General features: G+C 32.3%; 2 protein-coding genes across 3 annotated transcripts; one reads left to right on the forward strand and one right to left on the reverse strand.

Moving 5' to 3' along the window:
* The first annotated feature begins 7564 nt into the window (after nucleotides 1-7564).
* LOC123210185 (ras-related protein Rab11A) lies at nucleotides 7565-9943 on the forward strand. The gene is made up of 2 exons (XM_044628422.1): nucleotides 7565-7953; nucleotides 9237-9943. The coding sequence occupies exons 1-2, from the start codon at nucleotides 7724-7726 to the stop codon at nucleotides 9679-9681; spliced, it is 675 nt and encodes a 224-aa protein (XP_044484357.1). The 5' UTR covers nucleotides 7565-7723; the 3' UTR covers nucleotides 9682-9943.
* A 311-nt stretch (nucleotides 9944-10254) lies between these two features.
* On the reverse strand, nucleotides 10255-24198 carry LOC123210171 (RNA cytosine-C(5)-methyltransferase NSUN2-like). Of its 2 annotated transcripts, none has more exons than XM_044628409.1 (15): nucleotides 23954-24198; nucleotides 23784-23872; nucleotides 21153-21219; nucleotides 20937-21052; nucleotides 19974-20040; nucleotides 19788-19836; nucleotides 19308-19393; nucleotides 14121-14377; nucleotides 13973-14028; nucleotides 13486-13571; nucleotides 13119-13211; nucleotides 12213-12528; nucleotides 11398-11954; nucleotides 10888-11122; nucleotides 10255-10808 (listed from the first exon to the last, which is right to left on the reverse strand). In XM_044628409.1, exons 1-15 carry the CDS (start codon nucleotides 24134-24136, stop codon nucleotides 10549-10551), a joined length of 2517 nt encoding a protein of 838 aa, XP_044484344.1. In that variant the 5' UTR covers nucleotides 24137-24198; the 3' UTR covers nucleotides 10255-10548. The 2 variants fall into 2 exon arrangements, with proteins under 2 accessions (XP_044484344.1, XP_044484350.1); XM_044628415.1 differs by having other exon boundaries at nucleotides 11398-11951; nucleotides 23954-24197.
* Nucleotides 24199-25030: the final 832 nt, after the last annotated feature.

A 25030-nucleotide genomic window follows, 5' to 3' on the forward strand; every position in this document is an offset into this window, starting at 1 on the left:
AGAGTTTTTCAACATATAGTTTTCGATTTTTCTTATTCATAGGATTTTCAAAGTGTAGTTTTCAAATTTTCAGATGAATTTTTCAATATTTGTCATTCTAGGGTAATTAGATATGTAGTTTTCAAATATCCAATCCATTTTTTTATGTTTGTCATTTTATTGTTTTTGGACATATAGTTTTTGAATTTTAGAAAATGTCATAGTTAATGTAAAATTCATTCTGAATCCAATCGATTATTGATATAGTAAAATGATGATATTTTAACAAATGTCTATCGTGCATGTATTGGGAAATGAGACTTAACCTCTATTTATAATAGTTTATTAGGTCCTCTTGTCACAAACTCAATGCCATACATTTGCATCATCATAACTCATATTTTATTTATAAAATGTATACGACATTTAATAAAATTGATTACGGTATGCCCATAAAACTTAATTCACTGGACTATATATTTATCCAAGTTTTAATAAATTAAAACAATATCAATGTTTTCCCACTTTTGAGAAATTTTTTAACATTCTCTCACTTGAGCAAATATTAAATTTTTTTTATTTATTTTGAGAAAAGAAAACAAGTTTTGGTTTCCTAAGTAAAGAACAATTTATTTTATTGTAACATCTCTGGTCCAATAACCCAGTCCACTGTCAAGATATTTTCCACTTTGGACACATAGTCTATCAAAGTTTTGTTTCTGGGCTTTGTAACCTAAAACACGTCTTAACAGTTTAAGGAGCTCATAAGTTATTTAACAAGTCAAATTCTCTCATCTCTAACTGATGTGGGATACATAGACAGAATACAGACAATTCAGCATCTCTCTCGTGTTTTGTCAATGTGGGATTTGCCTAAAGGTATCATATATACCCCCCTTACGAGACTTAACGTCCTCGCTGAGGTTTACCCCACCATCGTATAAGAGGATACTCGGAGCCGCTCTGATATCATTTATAACATCCCTAGTCCAATAACCCTGCCTACTGTTAAGATATTGTCCACTTTGGACACACAATCCATCATGATTTTACTTATGGGTTTTGTAACACAAAACTCGTCTTTATAGTTTAAAGAGCTCACAGGCTATTTAATTAGTCAAATTCTCTCACTTCTAACCAATGTGGGATACATAGACATAATATAGACAAACCTAGCATCTCTTTCATGCTTTATCGATGTGGAATTTGTTTAAAGGTATCATAATTTTATAGTGATAACACTTCATCCAACAATTCAATCAATATGATTAAACACATTAAAATTTATTTTTATTTTGTTCTTGTTAGCGATACTCTTCATCTCACTTCCATACCTCTGTTTGTCAAATAAGGTTTATATTTGTCAAGTAAATAAACACTGAAGGGAATAAGGTATTATAAAGAGACAACTGTAGAGAAATCAAACTTAGAATGAGAAAGGTTGATGGGAGAACATTTTAAAAAGAGTTCGATGAAAAATATAAAGACAGAAAAAGAGTTTGATTGATAGAAGGAGGCAAATGAATAGGAGAAAAACAAATTGACGTTTAAGAGACAAGTTTATCTTTAGACACAATAATACTTGAACATCGCCATGAGATCATATGACACTTCACTCCAAACTAGACATGGTAAGGGGGTTAGACAAAGTTTAAATTTAAAAAAAAAATTAATAATATATCTTTAGAAAAACGAAAAAATAATGTATTAAAAATTTAAAAGATATTAAAAAGCTAAAAGATAATATTATATTTTTAGGAAACCTAAAATATTAATGTCTCTTAAATTTCTCATAAGAAAATATCTATTAATTATTAAATCTTTGGATTCCCTGAAACACATTAATAAGTAATATCTTAGAACCTAAAAGATATTATTAAAAAATAAAAAAATTATATAAATTATATAGTTTAGCAAACTAGCCCGCAAAGGCACGGACTATATTACAAGCTTTACAATATTTGCGGGTCTTGACCTAGCATGATCCACAGATATGATGGGTCAAATTGAGGCTAGCCCCATCTAACCCATTTCTACTTTAAACCCAAACTCATTGTACTCTCTATAGAGGTATGGATTTTTGGGGCCTAATCAGGCTTGGAAAGATCCAGAATTTTTATTGAAAAAAATTATATTCAAACCCATGTAACAGTTGAATTATATTCGGTTCAAAACATTTTTTTTTAACAAAATAACTAGGACTATCCAACACAATTGACAAACCTATTTATAATTCAGGATGTAACATAGGCTAAGGAAATGTCTAAACAAAGGAATGGAAATAGGAAAAGCCCAAAAGACTTATTTCCATCCAGGGTTTGGTCATTTGGCAAATTTTCACTCATTAATTTTAAAAAATTCAAATATCTATTATCATTTAATTCTATTAATGTCTTCATTAATTTGATTATAAATTACTAATTTACTCTTTTATAACATGTATATACATACACATAAAAATCTGTAAACAAACCCAAGAAAAAATTAATTAAAATCAATATGATAACAGTCATATAACTTCAAATGAAGATTATAAATAAAAACATAATATATCCTTAAATTTATTATCTCTTCAGGAATTATATTTAAACCCTTGAGGACCTTTGGATAATTAAGTATATGTCATTATTTATTTATAATTTTCTTCCTGAAAACTAAAAATAATCCTTTGGAAGAATAGTAGTCTCTTCTTAAAAACTTGAACTTGAAGTAATCCTTTGGAAAAATAACAAACAAAAGAGTCACAGTCAGTCCTGCTCTATCACACACAACACCGCATTCACTCAAGTATATGGATTGAACCTTAACACAAGTTAATTGATTTTATATAATATGAGTTTTAATCTCCACATTTATAAACTCAATATATTTCCAACATGGTATCAGAGCATGAGTCAAATGATAGGTCTAACAACATAAAGTATTCTTGGATACAAGTGATAACACATCTAGCCAAAAACTAATTGAGCCAAGCAATAGGTCTAACACCCTATAATGGTTGCACTTGAGCGAAGGTGTTGGAGACTTAAATAAAAAGAAAAAAAGTGTCACATTTAATAAAATTGAGTAAAGTGAGTGATATATAAATATCTAGATTGGACTTTAACACAAGCTAATTGGTTTTGTGTAATATAGATTTCAATTTTCATACTTGTGAGCTCAATATATTTTTGACACACTCCATCTAGAGCCTTTTTTTCCCTTCTTCGACCCACCGCCACCTCTCATCTACAATATCCACATGCTCGATTGTCATACAATTATCTTTGATGGCTTCCACATGCTTAACTACCATACAAGAAGGCAACCATTATTGTTTGTGAAAGGAGTGGGATGAAATTGAAAGGGAAATTGTTGTGAGGTATTTTTTTGTAGAGATGAGATAAGAAAGAAGAAAGGGAAGTTTGTTTTTAAGGGTTTGTATAATTCAGTTCAAACCATAAAATCAACCATGTTGCACTAAGTTACTTACAGATGTATGCATGTGATATGGGAACACTTTGGGGTGAACACCCATCCGAACTAGTAGGGTCAATAGTTTAACATTTAGGCCATAACATTTAGCAACAAAAAGAAATCTTTAACCCAACAAGTGTTTTCTAATCCAAGCTACATAGTCTCCTATCACTAGGCTCACCAACTAACCTGACTTTGATTCTTATTAGAGAAATTGAAATTTTTAGCTTTATTTTAATCCGTGTATACATATATGTCACTCATTTCAAAACTTAAACAAATATACTACAACAGTAATCTACTTTCCCAAAATACCCCTCTTTAAATGACCTATACAGAGATTCTTTTTTTTTCTCTGGAAATTTGTTCTCTCTTCTTCCTCAGCTTTTAAGTGAGGACTCATACAAAGAGATTCTCTCTCTTTTTTTCTATAACTTTAAAATTGTACTGTGATGAGCAAAAAAAATCATTTGGTAGAATTTAACTGAAAAAAATGAAGGGTTGACGTTTAACTGAAAAAAACAGTTACTAAAAAATTTAAAAAAATGTTAAAAAAGGGTTTGCGTTCAATTAAAAAAGGGTTAGCATGGGCCCACCCTTCAATAAAAGGGTTGTCGTCATGCCGACCCTTACTTGCTAAAAGGGTTGGCCGGACACCAACCCTTCTTAAAACTAAAAAAGGTTAGCGTCGCCAACCCTTTTATTTTACTATTATAAATTTTTGGATTGTCTTTCATGTGGTGGGGTCATATAAGTTAAAATATTGTTTTCATGAAAGAAAATCCAAAAATCTTCAAATGCAGTGGACCCCACTGCATGAAAGAGAATCCAAAAATCTTCAAGTTCAATAGGCCCCATTGCATAGGTGTTAGCGTGAACTAAATCTTTCATGTAGTGAACTGAATTTTAAAAAAACATAAGCCAGTGGGTGTTGGTGTCACCAACCCTTTGGCATTGCCGCCAAAGGTTGGCGTTAACGCTAAAGGGTTGGTGACGCCAACCCGTTCTTCGTCTGAAAATTTTTCAAATTTAAAATTTTGTATTTTATAACTATTAATATAATATTATAACAACTTTAAATAATAAAAACAACATGAAATAATAGTATTAAACAATTTAACAACATAAAATCACAATAAAATTAAATTTCACATGAACTCATGAACATGAATCTATCATACATTATTTGATTTTCAATTGTTCATAAAAAAAACACATAACATATAAGTTTTATTGTTCAATCACATGTTTTCTTTGTTGAATAATTTTTTTTCCATACTGCAGAGATTTCTTCCTCACTTGAAGGCTGAAGAAAAAAAGAGATATGGTATTCTCTCTTTCTGCATGAGTTACATCAATAGGGATATTTTAGGAAAATGTTATACTGTTGTAGTATTTTTGTTTAAACTTTAGAATGAGTGGTATATATGTATATATGGTAAAAAAAAAAGGGTAAAAATTTTAATTTCTCTTCTTATTATTACTACCAGATATCAAAACCATAAGGATTGTTTCTAGCCATGATGACATATGCGGTCTTGGGTGGGTTGGGCCATTTCATCAAATCTTTGAGAAGGGCCCAATCTCGTATTTGATTGTCAGTGTGGCGATAAGCTTCGCTTTTATGACTGTCTCGCCAGCCATTGAAAGCACTAAGTGAGAATGGTAAGGGGCGCTAAAACAAAGTTGTTGCATGGGGATGCGATTCACCAAGCTGGGGCAAACAAAATTGGCCAACCCTACCAGATTAGGAATGCAAAGGCCTTTTCTTCAAAAGGAGATCGAGGGTTTAGTTTGCTTGATTAATAAAACAATTTGGTTTGAGTTAATAAATTTTAGAAAGCGATTTGAACCATATTTTTTTAAAATATATATAGGTCAAATGACTATTTCCCTCCCAAGATTTAATGAAATGATAGATTCTTACCATTTAAATTTAAAAAAATGCATTTCTCACTATTACATTAAATTTATTTAAAAAATTTGTTAAATATTTTTTATAAAAAAGACAAAAAAATCCTAAAATTAAATAACACTTTGTACCTAAAATTTTATTTAATAATTTTTTGTATCCCTAATTTATACTAAATTCAAGTAAAAACATAAAACAATTCACAAGTACAAATATAAATAGGGGTTTCAATGATGTATATTCATATGTTTAGAGGTGTCTTGTAATTTTTGAAATTTTTATGGGTGTTAATATTTTTTCGAGAGGTTCTTCGAAATTTTAAAAAAGTTTTAGGGTGCCTTTGAAAATTTCAAATTTTAATAGTTTTAAAAATAACAATTACACCCCACAAAGAATTGAACATAATGCAACAAATTAGGGGTTTACCTCATTTTTTTTTATATTTATCATGTCATTTTTCTTTATATGTTTATTATTTATGTATTTCAATTTTCATGTTTATTTTATGTCCTAAATAACTATAATTCAATATTATTTATTAAGTATGAAATATTTGGAAGTAAATGATTTTTAACAGGTTTAAACCGTAATTTAAATTAAATCAAACCTTATTTTTTCAATTTAGTTTGATTCAGTTTGAGATATAAAATAACTTGGTTTGAAATTTTTTCAAACAGTTTTTTTAGTTTGGTTTAAAAAGATTTTTAAACTACTTCAAACTGTATCATGCATACCCTTATTTGTTTTAATTAGGAGTGAGAGGGAATTAATTTGCATCAAAGAATGAGAGAAATTGGAAGAGGGAAAGTTTATTTTATTAAGGAGTGAGGGGTATTAATTTGCTTTGAAGATGAAGAGAAATTGGAAGGAGATTTGAAAAAGTGTTGAATTTGGTAAGCAAGTTAGCAAGGGATTTGATTTTGATTGTGTATCAAAAATAATAAAGTAAAATTTTAAATTTCGAAAGATAGAAAGATCCGTATTATAGTAATATATATTAAAAATTAGATTTTTATTATAATATAAATGGTATATTTTATCATTGTTGTTGACATAAATTATTTATAGTAACAACTTATAGGTAGGTGTTTAAATTTTTTAAAGTTAATAGATAAAAATTTATAAAAGACTAGACGCTGGGTGGGAATAAGTCTTTTGGCCTAGGGAAAAATTCTCTTTTGATCAAGGTTATCTATGTCTTTTGATCACTTTCCTTTGACCCTATCCCTTTTTTTTTTTTTGTGCGCTTTTAAACTTCTGACTTTTCCTAATTAATTATGATAAAATTCTCTTTGTTTAATTTTAACATGTCTTCAAATAAACAAAAAATTATATTATTTAGGGCAATGTTTTTAGAATTGGATTGATGATTGAATCGATTGTCTCATTAGTTCATAATTTAATTGGTTTGATCGGTTCAATCAGAAAATCAACCGGTTTAACTTATTATCAAATTATAATAAATAGATTTTGCTTTAAATTTTGTAAAAAATAAAATTAATCAAAATATTCATACCTATGGAGATTAGAATATATCTTTTTTAATAAGTAACAACTATTCATTTGATTATAATGAAATAATTAAAATAAAAAGTCTTAATCTGATAATACAGAAAAAAAACATAATTCTGTAAATTATTGTCTATAGAAGATATTTTAATGGATATGAGATACTTTTTTTTATTTTATTTTTGAACTTATTTTTCCTTATAAACTTTTAGAAATTCATCCAATCTAATAAAAAATAATTAAATTACTCAAAAATAATTAAAATGTTAAAAAATATTCAAATTTTTGGTCAAACTCGATCAAACCCAGTTTTGACCGATTCATCCGATCAAACCCTATTTTTGATCTGGTTTGATTGGTTCAATTAAAAAATTATTTTTTTATATTAATCAAACCAGACTCGAAGCCGATTCTTGGTTCCAAGTCTAATTCAATTTTAAAACCATTGATTTAGAGGCATTTTATTTATAATATAAAAAATATATTTTTTTAATACATCAATAAAACATATTTACATTAAGACATCTATTTAATTATATCTTCAACCTTAACATTGACAGCTGATGCTGGAAATATATTACCTGGCAATTTTTTAGCCAAAATATTACAAAAAAAAAAAAAACGACAGTCGTTTAGCAATGGCATTAAGAAACGACTAATCAGACAAGTTCCATCTCGTCCGAGACACACGGCAATTACATGCCTTCAACTTTAAAGCTTTCCTAATTAAGAATAAAAACTCTGCAACCCACTTTCGTTAACCCAACTCCAACTCAAATCAATCCACCTTCAAAATTTCTCCTTTTTCATCATTACCACACGCTCGCTCTCTCCCTTATTCTTTGATTTCTAAGCTTAAACAAACACATGGCTACTGGAGGCTATGGAGATCCCAATCAAAAGATAGACTATGTGTTCAAGGTGGTATTAATCGGAGACTCTGCTGTTGGTAAGTCTCAGATACTTGCCAGGTTTGCAAGAAATGACTTCAGTTTGGACTCCAAAGCCACTATTGGAGTTGAGTTTCAAACGCGGACTTTAGTTATTGAACATAAGAGCGTTAAGGCTCAGATCTGGGACACTGCTGGCCAAGAACGGTACTTTTTGCCAAGCAATTCACTTTTTACCTTTTTTTTCAGCATGTTCATGTTTATGAGTTAGATTTGATGTGGGTTTTGTTCTAGATTTTGATCTGATTGCCTTTTTTTTTTTTTTCACATGTTATGTTTAGACATAGTTATGTTAAGATGATGAAAGATGTATTAGTTTTTTGTATTCATGTTGACATAAATTTCTGATAATTCTGCACATACTGGTTCTGCTAACTGACTTGAGAGGCCATGACTGGAAATTTTGAAATTAAAAAAGTTGATGTAGGTTTTGAGGGTGAATGGTGTCATAATAAAATAATAAAGCCAATAAGTTTGTCTGTTGAGTTAATAAAATATGTGTAGCATAGCTTTTATTTTTCCTTATATTACCATGTGGACCGCCGTGCTTGGAGTGATTGTACTAGTTACATATAATGTCAGACTTGAAACATTGAATTTCATGACTGTGGCAGAATATAGCTGGTAATATAAGATATATGGAGTTATATCTTACAATTTTGACATTGGTGTCTCATAAAGTGGGCTATGTAGTATCATGATAAATTTGTACATAATCATTGGCTGTTCCTATTCAAGCAAAATTTTGGTAGCTTCTTATGTGACTGGTGTGAGATTCGGGGGATTCAAGTCTCTGTTTGTTGCATATTATCTTTTTGGTACTGTGATCTGAACCTAGGACTTAATACAAATTGATCCCATTCTTGTAGTTCATTAACTACTGTTTAGGTTTTGATTTATGATATTCTTACATGATATAGTGTTTTGCAACCTTCAGTCATCACTTAAACAAGCTGTTCAGCATGTATCTGCTTTGTAATGATTAATACACATATATGTTAAACTAAAAACATCAGCGACTTCTTAGAGTTTTTCATTGATAACCTTCATGTAGGAAAAATGTTTGATAAACGTTACTGAACTTTAAGAAAAGTTTGTCATGAACTTTCGGAAAGTTTATTATAATTTTCAAAACGTAAGGTTTATCGTTAGTTTTGGTACTAGTAGTTTGTAATTTATTTTAAGCTAGTCTCTAGTGAGATCATTACAATTTGAATTGTATTATTTTATCATTTGCAATTGCTGCCATGCATAAATTAGTTAGCAAACTTGATTTAACTCAAATAAAAATAGATTTATGATTAAAACCTAATTTGTAAAATATACTGTGATATAATCAAAACTTTGTAACCCTAGATATTGGATTTAAATTGTACTGAAACTCTTCAGAGAGTGATTTTTTTTCCTCTGCCTTTTGTTTTAATGAGCAGATACAGAGCTGTTACAAGTGCATATTACAGAGGTGCTGTTGGGGCAATGCTGGTTTATGACATAACAAGACGCCAGAGCTTTGACCACATACCCCGTTGGTTGGAAGAGCTGCGAAGCCATGCTGATAAGAATATTGTCATCATTCTGATAGGAAACAAGAGCGATCTTGAGGACCAGCGAGCTGTTCCCACAGAGGATGCCAAAGAATTTGCAGAGAAGGAAGGACTATTTTTCTTGGAGACGTCAGCATTGCAAGCAACTAATGTTGAGACTGCCTTCATGACAGTGTTGACTGAGATTTACAATATTGTGAACAAGAAGAATCTAACAGCAGAAGAAGGCCAAGGCAACAGCAACCCCACAAACCTTGCTGGAAAGAAGATCCTTATTCCAGGACCTGCACAGGAAATCCCAGCCAAGAGCAACATGTGCTGTAGAACATGATGAAATTGGATATTGGTTTCAAAATGTCAAATTATCTGTTCCATGTAGCTAGCATCAATTTTTGGGTGGTGTGATTTATTTGTGTTGCATATTTTTTTTTGTTTTCAATGGTGGTTTAGTGAAGCTTGATGAGTAGATGATTAAAATTCAATGTTTTTTAAAGCCATAAAACAGTTTCAAGGGTGAGATGTAGTTTTACCAATTCGCTTTAAATGTGGTTGTTGATTTCTGTTCCTTATAAAACAATTCTCCAACATTAAAACGTCTTCTTGTATCTGTTTCTATGATTTTTATTTTTCTGTATTCTCTTAGTAAATAAGCATAAGAGTACTTTTGTTTTTTTGCGGTAATCGAAGGCCTCATCTATATTTATTGAACGGGTAAACTCAAAACAGAATAATTAGATTTATACTCATTAAATCAAATAAATTAAAATTTTATAAATGTGGCAAAAATTTAAATTCAAACTTTTATTTTGAAATTTTTAATGTTCTCCCTTTTTTGCTACCTTGGGATCAAACATAAGAGTACTTTTAGGCCTTGAATGCTGGGCATACGACACATGCAGAAGACTTGAGAATGATAGACTTAAAAAATAGCCTTCTAGTGAAAGTTTATACATGCTCGACACGTGCTGCTTTGGCCATGCCAAAAAGTATTCTGGAAAAAAAAAAAGAAATAAGGCTGCAAATTCCTAACTCAAAATTGCCACAATGGCAGAAATTCACAATAAAAAATATATTTAAAATAGAATAGGTAATGGTAAAATTTTAAAAACTAAGACATTAAGGTTTGCTCAGGCAAAGACCAAAATAAACTTTCAAGGCACAATGCAGGGGATCTGGTAACTAAATATTGTTATTTCTTTCAAGCATTTATAGCTATTCCGATAGAGTCAGTCCCTTCCTTCGTTCCATTGTTATCCGGATCCTGTGCTTCAGCTGCCTCAACATTGTTTTCCGGCATTGAATTATCCTTCTGAGTCTCAATACGCACTAAAAGCCTTTCTAGCAGTTCCTGGCAGTCAACTGCTGTAACCATCACACTCAAACTGCCCCTGCCTTTCCAGCATCCTATGGCTATTGTTGATTCATTGACTTGGACTGGAACTGTCGAGGCATTGCTACCTGCAGAAGATTTGATAATTGAATAAACTTATATACATTGAAAGCTGCATCTAAACAGACAGGACATGATGTTACAAACCTTTTCTCAGAACTATCACACAGCACCCCATCATTAGCTTTGAAGCATTCTCACCAAATTCAGCATCAACAAAGTCTGGAAATTTTATCGTTTTATATTGCAATAGATGCTTGAAGTCTGTTGCAGATGCGCATAGGATCTGCTTGGTAATGTATGGAAGAATTACTGGCAACCCTTCAGACGATATCCTGAATGAACATGGTGCAGCGGTCCCTTCTCTGGATGTTTGACGCTCCTGATAAAAAAAGATAGTTATATTAATAAATACTCAAAACTCTTATCATAAATCATGCAAATTTTCCCTTTTTTTTCATTGATTTCATTAAAAACACTATGGTAAAAGACATTTTTGTTAACCGACTTCACAAATTATAAATATACATAGGGCAAGCAAGCTGAAGAGGCGGAGGAGTGTGGAGAAAGAAAATACGATTCCACTAGAAATTTGATCACAAGAATACAAAATAAATAAATAAAACAACAAGATCATTAATGTATGGATATACTTACAAACATTTTCAGGCCAACAGAAGTTATCTTAAGTTGCTGCCCAACTCGGAAATTTAGTTCAAGAATATCCTTCACTGAATTTGAGACATAGTAAATTCTCTTCACGTGTTTAGCATCACTATTTCTTGTGACAAGATGATCATTGAGCATAAAAGACTCATTAATCCCATAGAAAGTTTTTATGCTACTGATAATAGTTTCATCTTTGAAGAAAACAACAGGGTCAACCCCCTTCCATTTTCCCTGCACCTGTAACTTCCTCTTCGCCCCAATTCTTCCAGAATCAGTTTCCTTATCAAAATGCATTTCAGTTTCCTCTGTGTCATGGATTTCACATGCATTGGAAGAATCAACTTCCAAAGTAGCCCCACCTTCTTCAGTATCAATTAAATTAGCTTCTGTAGAGCCGCCTTCTGGACACTTCTCATTTGTATCATCTGCCACCTCAACCTTTCCATTTTTATCTTCAGGAATATGATCTAATAATGTTGTATGTGGCTCATCATCCTTTTTAGGGACTGAATTCCCTTCTGGGGAAAGAGGTTTCTCCTCAACTGCTGCAGCAAAAAGAATTCAAGAAATGCATTTAGAAAAATAACAAATTACAAATATCAATATTTAAGTTAATCCAGAAGCGGAGGAAGAAACATCCTATGAAATGGTAGAACAAAAAATAAGTTCAGTATACAGGTGGAAAGGAATAAAAAGATCCACCTAAAAAGCAAAGAACCATACTATCACCACAATTATGGCTTATTGGATATAGGAATACCCCAATGGATCTAAAAATTAATAAGATGACCTAATATTATCACCTGCCAATGGGGAAACTTTCTGGAGGACCGCAATGAAAAAGGCTCCAGAGTTCTGATCATGAGGTACTAGCCTCATGCAATGTTCTAATGGAAGATCAGAAACTTCTGCGTCCAAATCATCAACTGAAGCCACAGCATTATCCATTGGCTGAAGTGCATCTTCAGAATTTACATTAGTGCCATTCTCATGCTTATGGCCATTGTCAGTTGGGTCTACGTCACTCCTTCCAGAAGGAAACATGCTGGGAAGAATTCCTGTTCTGCGATATTTGGGGACATCCTTGTAGGAAGCTAACCAAACACCTTTGTCACGTATCTGTACACAAACAACGGAAGATAGCATGTTATCCCTTCCAGGCTGCCACCATGGGACTCCGACATATTAAGGGGAAAAGGATTTTTTTTTTTTTTTCTGATAGATAACTAATTTGGACAATTGCAGAAAACTCATGGTAAATCTAAAAAATTAGAATCATGTCCTTCCAGGAAACCTACAAATATTACTTTCAAACATCATGAAGAGTTGACAAACTAATAAACATAAAAAGCACTACAAAGCACCCACAAGAATTTTGAGTGTCCTCTGAAGGGCAAGAGATATGTAAATATGTAAATGTTCAACTTCAGAATTTTCAGCGAAGGAAAAAAGATATTGATTTTAAAAATAGTAGTCCAACAACACCAAGACATGAAGCAATACTATCTGAAATTGACATCTGCATAACAATGAATGGAGCAGGTAAGTAAATGCTCAACTCCATCATTTATGGCAACAGGAAAGAACATTATTCTTGAAAAACCATACCAGCAAGACAACAATCAGAATTTAAAATTTGCATAGCAATAGAAAATCAAATCTAAGACAGAAAAAGGATTGAGCATAGAATTTGGGAAACAATAACCCACCTTCCAGCTTCTAAGACCTGGCCGCCGAATAAGCTGAGGAAGCTCAGTTGAGACATCAACTAGTTCAACAGATCCACCACATTTACGCAAAATCTAAAGAAAATTGAACACAAGGACCATATCATTCATATCACGCTCACATATTAAACTATAAATACATACATAAATATACACATCTAAACAAATAGCAATGACAAGAGTGCGAACCAAAGACCTAGCACACACTACTAAACATGAATAAATAATGAATAACTAGATTTTACTTCATCACTATTATAATGATTATGAAACAATCCAAATGCAGGTTGTTTGGTACTACAGATTTGCTATCTTCTAATATGTCTATATCTTGCAACCAATGCATTACCTCAGATACCACTGCCTCATTCTCAACTGGATTCATGGAGCAGGTTGAGTAAACCATTCTTCCACCAACTTTAAGTAGAGAAATACCTGCAACAATCAAAGTCACTTCTATATGTCTTAACAGGCTATGATAAAACAAAGGGGTTTTTTTTTTTTTTTTTGAAATAAAAAAGGGGGGAATCCTGGTATCTCTAATTAAAATCCAACTAATTATGTCAATAGAACAATAGCTTAGCTCAAGCCAATTAGATATGAAGAAATTTTATATAAAACAATAATGAAACCAATGCAGCATTCTTAATACAAGGTGGAGAATTTAGCAACTGACTACTTATCATTAGATTCTCTTCAATTTAGATGCTCACTAAACAGCACCTAGTGGATTCTTATTTCTCTTAATTAACTGCATTTGGTTTAACTGGTTTTTTATACAAGATATGGTCATAAGACTAGAAAATTTTGAATAACTTGTTTTCAATACATGATACCTCGCATGGCTATCTGAAGTTGTAGGCTATGGAGCCCATTGCCCAATCCTACATTCCTGCAATGCAAAAACTAATTCCATTTAGCTGTAATGTATGAGAAAAAAAAAACAAAATTTCAAAAGTGTGACGGAAAAAATAAAAATATAACCATTTCCTCCAGATATCTGGAGCCTTGCGAAGAGTACCATCCCCACTGCAAGGAACATCACATAAGACACGGTCAAAGAGCAGCTGGTTGATGTTCGACTCCAATTCAATTCCTTTATTCGAAGCATTAGATTTTGAGCGACAGCCAGGAAAGTGTTGGGCTTCATGATTTGTGACAATCAAGTTGGCAGTGCACATTCGTTTTGTTTGGTGGATGAGTAGGTTACATCTTTGGACATCAAGATCATTTGCAACAACCTAATTACAAAGAGGGAGAGAGAGGATAAATCAATTCAACATAAAATATCAAGAAAATTATGATTGTGAAATTAAAATGATAGAGCAGATGGAACAAACCAAAAGAAAATAGATAGAAAAGTTACTGGAATCTAAGTAGAGTTCAGTGTGTTTTTTTTGGTTTAAAAAGATGAATTGGAAAAATTTTAAAAAAAAAAAAGAATTTTGAATTTTTCAGCCAGCAAATGCATTTAGTATCATTCTCTGATGACAATTTTATGAAAATAAAAATAACGAAATGCATTTGATAGTTATTAGAAATTAAGATTTGGTGAAATGTTTTTTAAAAATATTACTAAAACATATTAAGAAATATGGTTGTATATGCACAAAGTGCAAATAAAACATTATCATGTTAGCATATATAGAATACAAGTTGATAACTATTTTTACATAATTTTTTTAATATTTTGTTACTTTTGGTAAGTATTATGTTAGGAGCTAGAGTTTTAGGTAAACATGTCCCAATTCTTTAGGGTAAGATTTAGTATATAAAGGGTAGTTAGGGATGTAAAAGGTAAAGGAAAAAATTTATTAAGATTTTGTGGCAGTCCTCGATGATGCTTATCCAGGAAGTAGTAAAATGATGCCAAGGATGATATTTGAGATTCATCACTATTCTGTGGTTGTGAGGGTTAAAACCTTAAACCATTTGGAAAGACTTTCTTATGCATTTTATGAAAATGAATTTGGAGTTCATTAGAGAAAGTTATGGATCATTCTTTCAAGTTGTTCCAGATTAAGCAAGCAAGGAGATCCATAGAAATTGAAGATTTAAATATATTTTATTGATGTTTCTTTGAATTTTTAGTATAGTGTCATAGAGAATATTGTAATTTAGCTTAAGTCAAATAGAAATAGTATTGGGTGGAAATAATTTTGGGATTTAAGTTTTAGGGGACAAATGTTGTTATGGAATTGTCATAGATTTCTTATGTCCACATGTGTAGTCATAGAACCTATAATTTTTTGTTTTCCATGCATTTTAATAGGATTCATATGATGGTCAAATGGTTACATAGGGGCGATTAATTCAAATGAGCATGAAAAAAAGTAGGTGGTTATAAGTTATTCCCGTTTTGACAAAGACAATGTTATCATCCTTAGGCAGCTATGTTCTCAAGGGTGAATATGAACTGAGTTAAGCTTAAACACCCTCTGGCTCGCGTTTAGCTTGAATGAGTTTGACTCTAGTTCGTCGAGCCAAAATTAAGACTAGCTTGATTTCAATTTGAATAAGAAATGGTTTGGCTATATCTAGCTTGAGTTTATGACTCGAATTCATGACTTAGATTTGTGACTCGAAATCATGGCTCAAGTTCATGACTTATTAACAAAACAACTCTATTTTACCCAATAATAGGTAAAACAACGTTGTTTTGACAATTGTTTGAAACAACCTAAATTGAATCGTGAGCTAAGTTCAAACTGAACAATTGCCCAGCTCATGAGTCAGACTGAGTTGAACTTTCTCTTACTTAAATTCAGCTCAATTTCGAAATCAAACCAACCCTTCTAACTTGAACTCCACTTATAGTCACCTAAACGAATTTGAACTAAATCAAACCAAACAACTGACTTTCAAAACCAAAACAACTCGATTCAGGTCCAACCTATTGATTTTTCCATTTTGGGAAAATACTAGTATTATAGGTTAATTTGTTAGCAGTATTATTCAGCTTTTGGAGAAATTTAAGTTGGCTAATTAATGTATCTCATATTTTACTATTTTTCTTATATTCTCAAATTTGACTTATAATTTTTCTCTCCTATTTTAGGTTGTCATTTGTAAAACCTATATTAAGTCATCTTCTCCATTTTGTAAGGGAGGTTGATGAATATTGAAATTGAAAGGTCATGAGAGACTCTTTATTTTTTATCCTTTATACTGGTGTGGTTTTATGGTGGGACTGACTGAGCAAAGTTTGAAATTCTTGTTTATGCATTGAGTTGAGAGGGCTAGAGATTAATAATGCGTTTAGAACTTCAGATTATAGTGAAAAGATGAACTAGAAGTTGAATAGAGAAAATAACGGCCAAGGATTCTCAAAAGCTTATAGGCAATGCCATCAACCAACGATTCCACCACAAAATCTTGGCAAGGATTTGGATAAAGGATGCCAAAGATCTCTAAGCTTAAAGGCAAAGGTCATTGACTATGAAATTCCACCACCAAATCTTGGCAAGGATTTGGATAAAAGATACAAAATAAAGACTCTCTCAAGAGCTTTCAATTTCAATCTTCAAAAATCTCCTTTACAAAATAGAAAACATGACCTTATATAAATCTTAAAAGTGGCATCCAAAACAAAAGAGAGATTACAAGTCATATTGGAGATTACAAGAAAAATAGTAAATTATGGGACACACTAATTAGCCAACTTAAATGTCCCTAAAAGCTAAATGATACTACTAAACAATATAATCTATAATTTTAGTATTTTTCCAAAATAAAATAAAAGGATGACAACCTTGTCTTTATCAAAACGAGAATAACTTATAGCCACCTACTTGTCTCTTTGTCTCTTTGCATCAATTACTCTCATGTGCAACCATTTGACCATCATTTGAATTCTTTCTCTCAACTTGAACACTTGGACTCCAAAAACATGAACCCATGCTAATGCGTGGAAAACACAATATTATGGGTCTTATGGAAACCTATGACTATAGATGTGAACATAAAGAATCTATGACAATTCCATGACAAAATTTAGCCCCTTTCCACCAACTACTATTCATATTTGACTTAAACTAAATTACAATAAACTCCATGACACTAAACTAAAATTACAAAGAAAACATCAACAAAATACATTTAAATCTTCAATTCCTATTGAGCTCCTTTACATAATTTGGAACAACTTCAAAGAATGATTTATAACTTTTTTCTAACGAACTCTAAATCCAATTCCGTAAATTGAGTTAGAAAGTGAATAGAGATGAATTTCCAATGGTATAAGGCTTTAAACGTCATTACCATACAATAGTAACAAATTTAAAAAATTATCCTTGGTTTTATTCTACTACTTCCTAGATACACATAATTAGAGTTGATTAAAGAGGTTTCCAATATCTTAAATGGTTAGGTTGGAAAGCTTTAACTCCTTGAATTGTCAATTTATCCAATTGTAATATGTTTTTATTAATAAGATCATTATCATTTTACTATGTTTCAGTTTTTTTGTTGTTTTTGGTGGAATAATAGGATAGGATGTCTAACAAATAGTATCAAAGTGTTGAGATCTTAGTTTATATTGCGATTTTGGAAAGAGAGAAGGTGATTCATCGAAGGAAGAGTGCAAATCGACGCCGACAAGGTAAACAATTGCAGTGGAAATTTGGTTGGAGCAAATCGGCCAAAGGGAAGTAGAATCAACTTGGGTGGAAGTCGAGGGCAACAAAAAGACGCCAAAATGAATATGGGGAGACAAATCGATGCCAAAATGGTAGATAAGCCTAGAAAAAAGCTTGTTGGAAGATGGAAAGCCATGGGATGAGCAAATCGACACGAGATGGACCAAATCAGAGTTGTAACAACGAATTCAACAATGGAAGGTGAAGGTGGGAAGTGAATCAACATCAAGAAAATTGCCAAAAGGGTTGGGGAAGACGGCCAAAAAAAGAAGAAAAAGAAAGGGAAGAAGATGCGAAAGGAAAGAGAAAAAAAAAGGAAGAAGTATTATATTTTGGATAGTTGGCAATTGATAAAAAGAGGGAGAGAAAAAGAATAAAAAATATATATTCTAGATAGTTGGCAGTTAAAAAGTTAAAAAAAAAAAACTAAGGGAAAAAAATAAAAAAATAACACTGAAAACAAAAATATAAAAAAAAAAAAACCACAAAAGTGGTTATTAAAGGGGTGGGTAATGTGAGAAGCTACACATGTCCCTATTTTAAAGGATACAGTTTAGTATATAAAGCATAACTAGGGTTTTAAAAGGGGTGGAAGAAAAATATTAAGGTTTTGTGGCTAACCTTAGGACTAATTAGGGAGTTTTCCAGCGCCTCCAATTATTGGATTTAGAAAGTCTCGAATTCGCGAATTGTCAATTTATCCTATTACAATCTTCTTTATCAATAAAAACATTTTTGTTTTGCTATGATTGAGCTTGTTTGTTGTTTTTGGTAGAATAATGGATTGGGTTGCCTTACCAATTTATTAGATACCCAACCAATTTCAACACGAATAATGAAATATACAAACAAATAAAGAAAACAGAAGCAATTTTTTTGTTAAAGGTGATCTACAAGTGGGTAAACTGATAATTCAAGGAGTCGGAGCCTCCCAATCCAACAATTTAAGGTGTCAGCGACCTCTCAAATCAGTACAAAGGTTGCCTAAAACCCACAAAAATATTTTTTTCCACCATTTCCTTTATTGCTTCTTCATTTTTCTCATATCCTAAAAGCCCATCCTAATTCAAACTCTCATTAAAATCCTTAATTCCCTAAAATTAATTTAGTTATCATCCTAATCTTTCATTATTAAAATAATATCCTAATCTTCAATTACTAATTCAATTCCATTATTTTCATTATTATCCTAATTCCATTATTCAAATGTTATCCTAATCTTCAATTATTAATTCAATTCCATTATTATGCTAATTCTAACATAATATAAATTTAATTGAAACTTCTCAAGTTTTTATTGAAGACTATCCATCAGTCATTTATTACTATGTTATAAAGCTGAAATGATTTACTGTGTTATAAAAATCAGAGAAAACAACCAACAAAAAAAAAGTTTTTCTTTATCCTTTGCATTCAACAGATTTTTGCGTTTTCATGACAAAAAAACAAAGAGCAATGAACATTACCTTCATGTTTCCCCATACCAGAAAACAGGAAAAATGGAAATAATATGATAATTAGTTATGAGACAAACCATTCCATCAGGTAGTGATCCTGGTTTTGTGGATTGATGAATAATCTCCAGCAATTGGAATGTTTTTGAACCTGGTGCTGCACACACTGCATAAAATAAAAGAAAGCAGTAGGGAAACTCTAGGTTAACTTCAATTTTATTTTGGATTTATTAATCTCAAACAGAAAAGGATCCCTGTGCTTTCTTTGTTAACTCTGTTATATATCTGAAAACTATTTTCCTTACTGCTATTAACCCAAAACAGAAAAAGGATCCTTCTGCTATAAAAGAAAGCAGTAAGGAAACTCCAGGTTAAGTTCAATTGAAAACTATGAAAAATGGAAAAATGAGATGTGAGAGGGTATAACACCAAATAAGCTTCCAATATTTTAAAGAAAGAGGAAATAATAGCATAAATTGTTTAACAGATGTAGTACTACTTTTACTAGAAAAAGAAAAGTAAATAGTATGAAAAAAATTAATGCACCAAAAGTCGCTTACTATCAAGTATAAAATGATCTGGTTGTACATCCAAGAAGAGGGGAGGTACCTACACCATAGCAAGCATTAAGTTGGTTATAGGAAAAACTTAAGCAGTAAGAAAAGTCAATTGCATGTTTCCAACACTCAAAAAATTCTCAATTATAGTGGCATCATCATGGAAATATGAGTAAAAAGTCTGCCCACCATGCTAACAGCTTCTTGTCTGGTGATGTTTCCAATTTCATTTTCTAGCTTTAAGAACTCATGGAACCTGAAGTATAATCAGAATCAATAACTGATATAACTAATTTTATTTCAGTCGAATGAATCACATCAGCTGCTAATATAATAGACAACCTACAAAAGTTGTACAAATATTCCCCTAGCAGTTTTTATTGTCTAAAGTGCTGGATTCCCAGCTTGACAATATAGTAATATTATGTGGCCATGATATAATTTTTTTTTTTGTTTTTATCCTCCTCCCTTCTACCAAATTACAACGAAATACTCACTGACTTGTGGTCACTTCAATACCAACCACCCAATAAGATCTTGCAAATCACATATTGTTGTTTCATTCATGAAAAATTGGAGTTTTTTTTTTTTAACCAAAAAAATTGCGTTTTCTAAATTTACCTGAAGGTTTACTTAGTAAAGTGTCATGAAGCACATCTTACATTAGATCCTCTTCATAATAATTGCTGTGTAATAAGAAAACAATCACTCTTGGGAACCATTTCGACAATGCCCAACATCATCAATAATTTTATAATTTCAAAATTATACATATATCAAAAATTCACAACACATGCAGATGCAATCATATATGTAAATGAGCATATGCATCCTTACACATACACAAAACAAATATTAAAATTACCAGTACTTTAGTACATTCATAAATGAAGTACAGAATTGCCAGCAATTACAACTGGGACAGCTAGCAAATTACCAGTATAACAATTGTGGCCCAGTGACAGCCAAATATCACTAGACAGCATCCCACTGGAGAGGACCATATACCTCCTTTTTTAAACACTTTAAGGTGATGCCGCAATACTATTAACCTAAAAGTTACTAAAAATTTGATTGCCAGATAATAAAAGTTTGAAATAATGAACAAAGGCAGTCCTGTTTCAAACTCTTATCACATAATAAATTATTTACCTCTCAAGGGTTTGGTTCTTCCTCAACTGCATGCGAGAAAAATTTGATTGCCAAGCGAGGTTGTCAGGATACCAAGGCAACGGTCTGATGGCCCCGGCTTCACTGTCTTCGCTGACCTAAGAAAAAGTGAACAGATAATTAGTGTTTGATATAATGAGCAATGAAGGCAGTCCTTAGAGACATAATAATCATGAGAACACAACTGGTGTGCCTTACCTCAGCTTGAAGAGATTTCATAAAGTCGTTCTCCAACTGTGATCGAATATCTGAACAAAATTGGCTACTGCAGAACCAAATAATGGACATAACTGACACTATATTATTAAGAGAGAGAAAAAAGGTTCAAAGAAGCTGTAACAAAACTAAATCTATGAGAACTATGAATTACAGAATGTAAAAGATTAAACCCCTGTCCCACTGGAAGTGACAAAACACTGCTACATTCAAAAGTTATACTACTCTCGTTTTTTAAGACACTTAAGGTTTCTAAAGGAGGCAGCAGGATGGAATATAGCAATAACCTAATAGACTGCTTACATGGATTTCAGTTGCTGTTGTCAAATACTAGCAGAATTTCAATCCAAATGTTCTCTTTTAGGTAATAAGATAACTACATAATTTTACATGTTCAGGGTCCTATACACCACTGACTGGTAATTGAGAGCACATATTATGTTCGGATAGAATGTATATAACTGAAAACATTACATTTATGAAGCAGACAAGATGTCTACAGATGGGATTAATACTACACAAAAGAAAACTGTCCCGTTTATGATCGTAAATCTAAGCTATAGAATTATGCTTCCAAATTCATTTCCATTTGACATGAATTAAAAAAATTAGAAAAAAAAAAAAAGGTAACATTGATATTTTTCTAAAAGAACACCAAGTTTTAACCCCTGATATGATAACCAACCATGTTTAATTCATATAAAATAATCACATTTATTGTCTCTTCTAGAGATACAAGTTCATTAGAAAACCGTTTTTCATGCGTTTTGACATTGCCATACCTTATACTGGCATCAAATTTCTATCTCAATAGTAACCATAAACTGAAAAAAAGGATTCAAATTGCTTTAAACAGTCTCAGGCACCAAAATCCATGTCTTTTATTTCAATCTTAATTTGATTTCCCTCATAAGCTTGTCATTTTGCATAAGCACAGTAATGACTAAGTCCATTGTTCAGCTGCTTACATGTTCATGTCCAAAGTTTTAAGTGACTAACTTGAAGCTACTCTCTTGAACTGAAATTTTGATCCATGATTTCACACAGTGTAATGTCTTGGCACATCCAAGCTCCATGAAGTTTCTTGGGTTCTCTAGCAAACAACACTCAACTGTTTGTGCACCCAAAGATAGATACGTCACAAAACTACAAATGAATACCCACTATCTTTAGGGCTAGATTCGAACCGAGCCTGTTCGAGCTCGAGCTCGGTTCGAACGAGCCCAAAACAAGTTAGTCCTAACCGAGCTCGAGCTCGAGCACGAGCAGCTCGCCAGATTTTCCAATTAAAAATTTTAATACAAAACGACGTCATTTTGACCAATATGTATTAAAACGATGTCGTTTTAATAACGAAAAACGAGCCGAACCGAATTCGAACCCAGTTCAAGCTCAGCTATATGTGAATTGAGTTGAACTCGAGCTCGGCTCGGCTCGAATCCAACCCTAACTATCTCACAGTTTGTCAGATTAATGTTTATCATAGATTCATCAATGTTTAAATCTTAGCCATCTTCTGATATGAACAATCTATCTTCCCTCCGGCTAGAGAGTAATTGCACAATTGAATATCTCAATGACAGCCTCTTGTTCCATGTATAGGACTAGGTCAAAATGCAGTAGCAGCAGGAATAAGTTAAATCTGCTACAGTGGTAACCACAAAAAGTTGCTCAAGAGTGAATCGTAGAGGAGCTTGTATAGGTCTTAGCACATGTGTAACAACAAATAATTATCCAGCTGGCCAAACTTGCTCTATCATGTCGAAAGCTCTTACAGACTTTGTAGCACTTCCTTATAATTCAATGATTTAATTACTTGATACGACTCATTCCTGGAAATCCAAGGGGCTGCAGGTGTAGTAAACTAACCTCAAGGGCTTATAAGTTTAACATCCCCTGCCTAGGAAAGTGAAGTGTATTAAATCATCTCAAACAACCAAGGAAAACACACCCACTCACATGCCTAACCTAAGATGCCCCTAACACCACTTACAAAGCTCCTTAAACACTGGAGCAAAGATACAATCAAAGCTATCATGCAGAATTTTGAAGCTGAAGGGCTGCATATGTATATAAAAAGCAATTAAGGAAAGAGTGTCTTCCTAATTGCTTATGATAGAAAGCGGTGGCAAAAGCCAAAGAGAACCCAAGACCCTTATCATAGATCTTTTTGGCACTAACCCTGAGATTGCAATTTCCTTGTCTCTATGCACATAGAGGTGATGTCCCCCAACTGAACAAACCTTATTAAATGCCAACTATGCTAAATGTCAGAATAGCATATTGTTAATTAAAAAGTCTCTAAACACAACATAACTAATCATGAGATTGCAATTTCCTTATCTCTATGCACACATAGTTGATGAAACCCGACTGACCAATCCTTACAAAATGCAAACTATGTCAAATGTCAGAAAAATAAATTGTTAAACTTATAAAATCTTTAGCCACAACTTACAACCGTTCACAAAGTAAATCAGCACATGAAAATTCAACAGTATACAGTTTCAACTTGAAGCCTAATTACTTTGAACTGAAAGTATAGCACAAATAAAAATAACAATTTAACAAACACAAAAAAAGACAAACAATAATTAATCACAATATCCTTACCTGGAGTTAATCCTAAAAGCAGCCGGTAATGCCTTACGAAGAACTTCCACAAAGCGGTCCCACTCCTCGGCTGCCACAATCCCTTGCGCCTACCAAAATCACGTTACACGAAACCATTAACGACAAGAAGGAAGCAAAGAAGAGAGAAGAAATGAAAAAGGAAGCAGTACCTTGTAGTATTCATCGAAGGCGGGGTTTTGAGTGGCGAAAGGCTGCCAAGTTGGATTGTCAGTGGAATCAGGAGCAGAAGGATCGGATTTGCTACGCTTCCAAACGTTCTCTCTACTTTGTTTGAAATGTTTTCTCTGGGTGCGAGACCTGTAACTTCTTCCTTCTCTGCCTCCGCCGCCCATTTCCGCTCTCTTTCTTTGCTTCTACTGCTGTGCTCTTGAGTTGATTCGGTATGGCGTGGTGTTTATACTAATACCCGCCCTTGTGTACGGTTTTGGGGGTTTTTATGATTATGAATTTACATTTTTGTTATGGGCTGATAGCCCATCCCAGTCCGGTCCAATCCAACCTGTTTGAAAAGCCCATATTTGCTCTCTCGCCTACTAAATTCTCACGCATCCCCCATTCTTAAAATATACCATTTCTAGGTATGACTAAATTAAGTGTCAATTTCCATTTCTATTTATCGAAATGTCTTATCTTTTTTTTTCAATTTAGTATTTTTTGTACATTGAAACTCTACCTTATCCGAATTTACACGTATGACATTTAGCAAATTATGATCAACAACTAGTTATAGTTACAAATATTTAATATGTTTTCTATCCATAAATAGTCCTAAAGCGGGGGTACACTTCTTGATTAGAAACAACAATTTATTTCATCAAGACTTAATGTTCATGGAAAAGTTTTTGATTGATTTATTTAAGTTATAGGCCCGTATCATGTTTCACCACAAATTTTCATCCATAGAATCGACAAACCTAAAAGGTAAATATACTTTTAGAGTTACGTGAAAAATTTAAGAGCATCAACTAAAAAGATTTAATGAAGTAGTGAAACTACAAATGCAAAGTCCGTTCAAGATAATTATGCCAAAAACCTTTTACACCACACAAATCTCAGCTAAAAGCAAAACCTAAGCAACTATCTAGCGTATTTAGCTAAACAAATCTCTAAATGTCCCCACTAGTAAATTGCAAAAGCAAATGATGGTCTAGTGGATTTGGTGATCATGTGTGTCATTTAGCTTCAAATTTGTATTGCAAATCTCAAGCCAAGTTGACTTGTGCCCG

The sequence above is a fragment of the Mangifera indica genome, chromosome 1 (assembly GCF_011075055.1).
Source record: "Mangifera indica cultivar Alphonso chromosome 1, CATAS_Mindica_2.1, whole genome shotgun sequence".
Taxonomy (NCBI): domain Eukaryota; kingdom Viridiplantae; phylum Streptophyta; class Magnoliopsida; order Sapindales; family Anacardiaceae; genus Mangifera; species Mangifera indica.

Excerpts from the sequence above, each read along its gene's own strand:
- LOC123210185 (XM_044628422.1), top strand. The coding sequence starts at position 7,724 with ATGGCTACTGGAGGCTATGGAGATCCCAATCAAAAGATAGACTATGTG. Across the intron at positions 7,954-9,236 it reads GACACTGCTGGCCAAGAACG|ATACAGAGCTGTTACAAGTG; the intron begins GTACTTTTTGCC and ends TTTAATGAGCAG.
- LOC123210171 (XM_044628409.1), bottom strand. The coding sequence starts at position 24,136 with ATGGGCGGCGGAGGCAGAGAAGGAAGAAGTTACAGGTCTCGCACCCAG. Across the intron at positions 21,053-21,152 it reads TGAAATCTCTTCAAGCTGAG|GTCAGCGAAGACAGTGAAGC; the intron begins GTAAGGCACACC and ends ACTTTTTCTTAG. Across the intron at positions 11,123-11,397 it reads CTGTTGGCCTGAAAATGTTT|GAGCGTCAAACATCCAGAGA; the intron begins GTAAGTATATCC and ends TTTTTTTATCAG.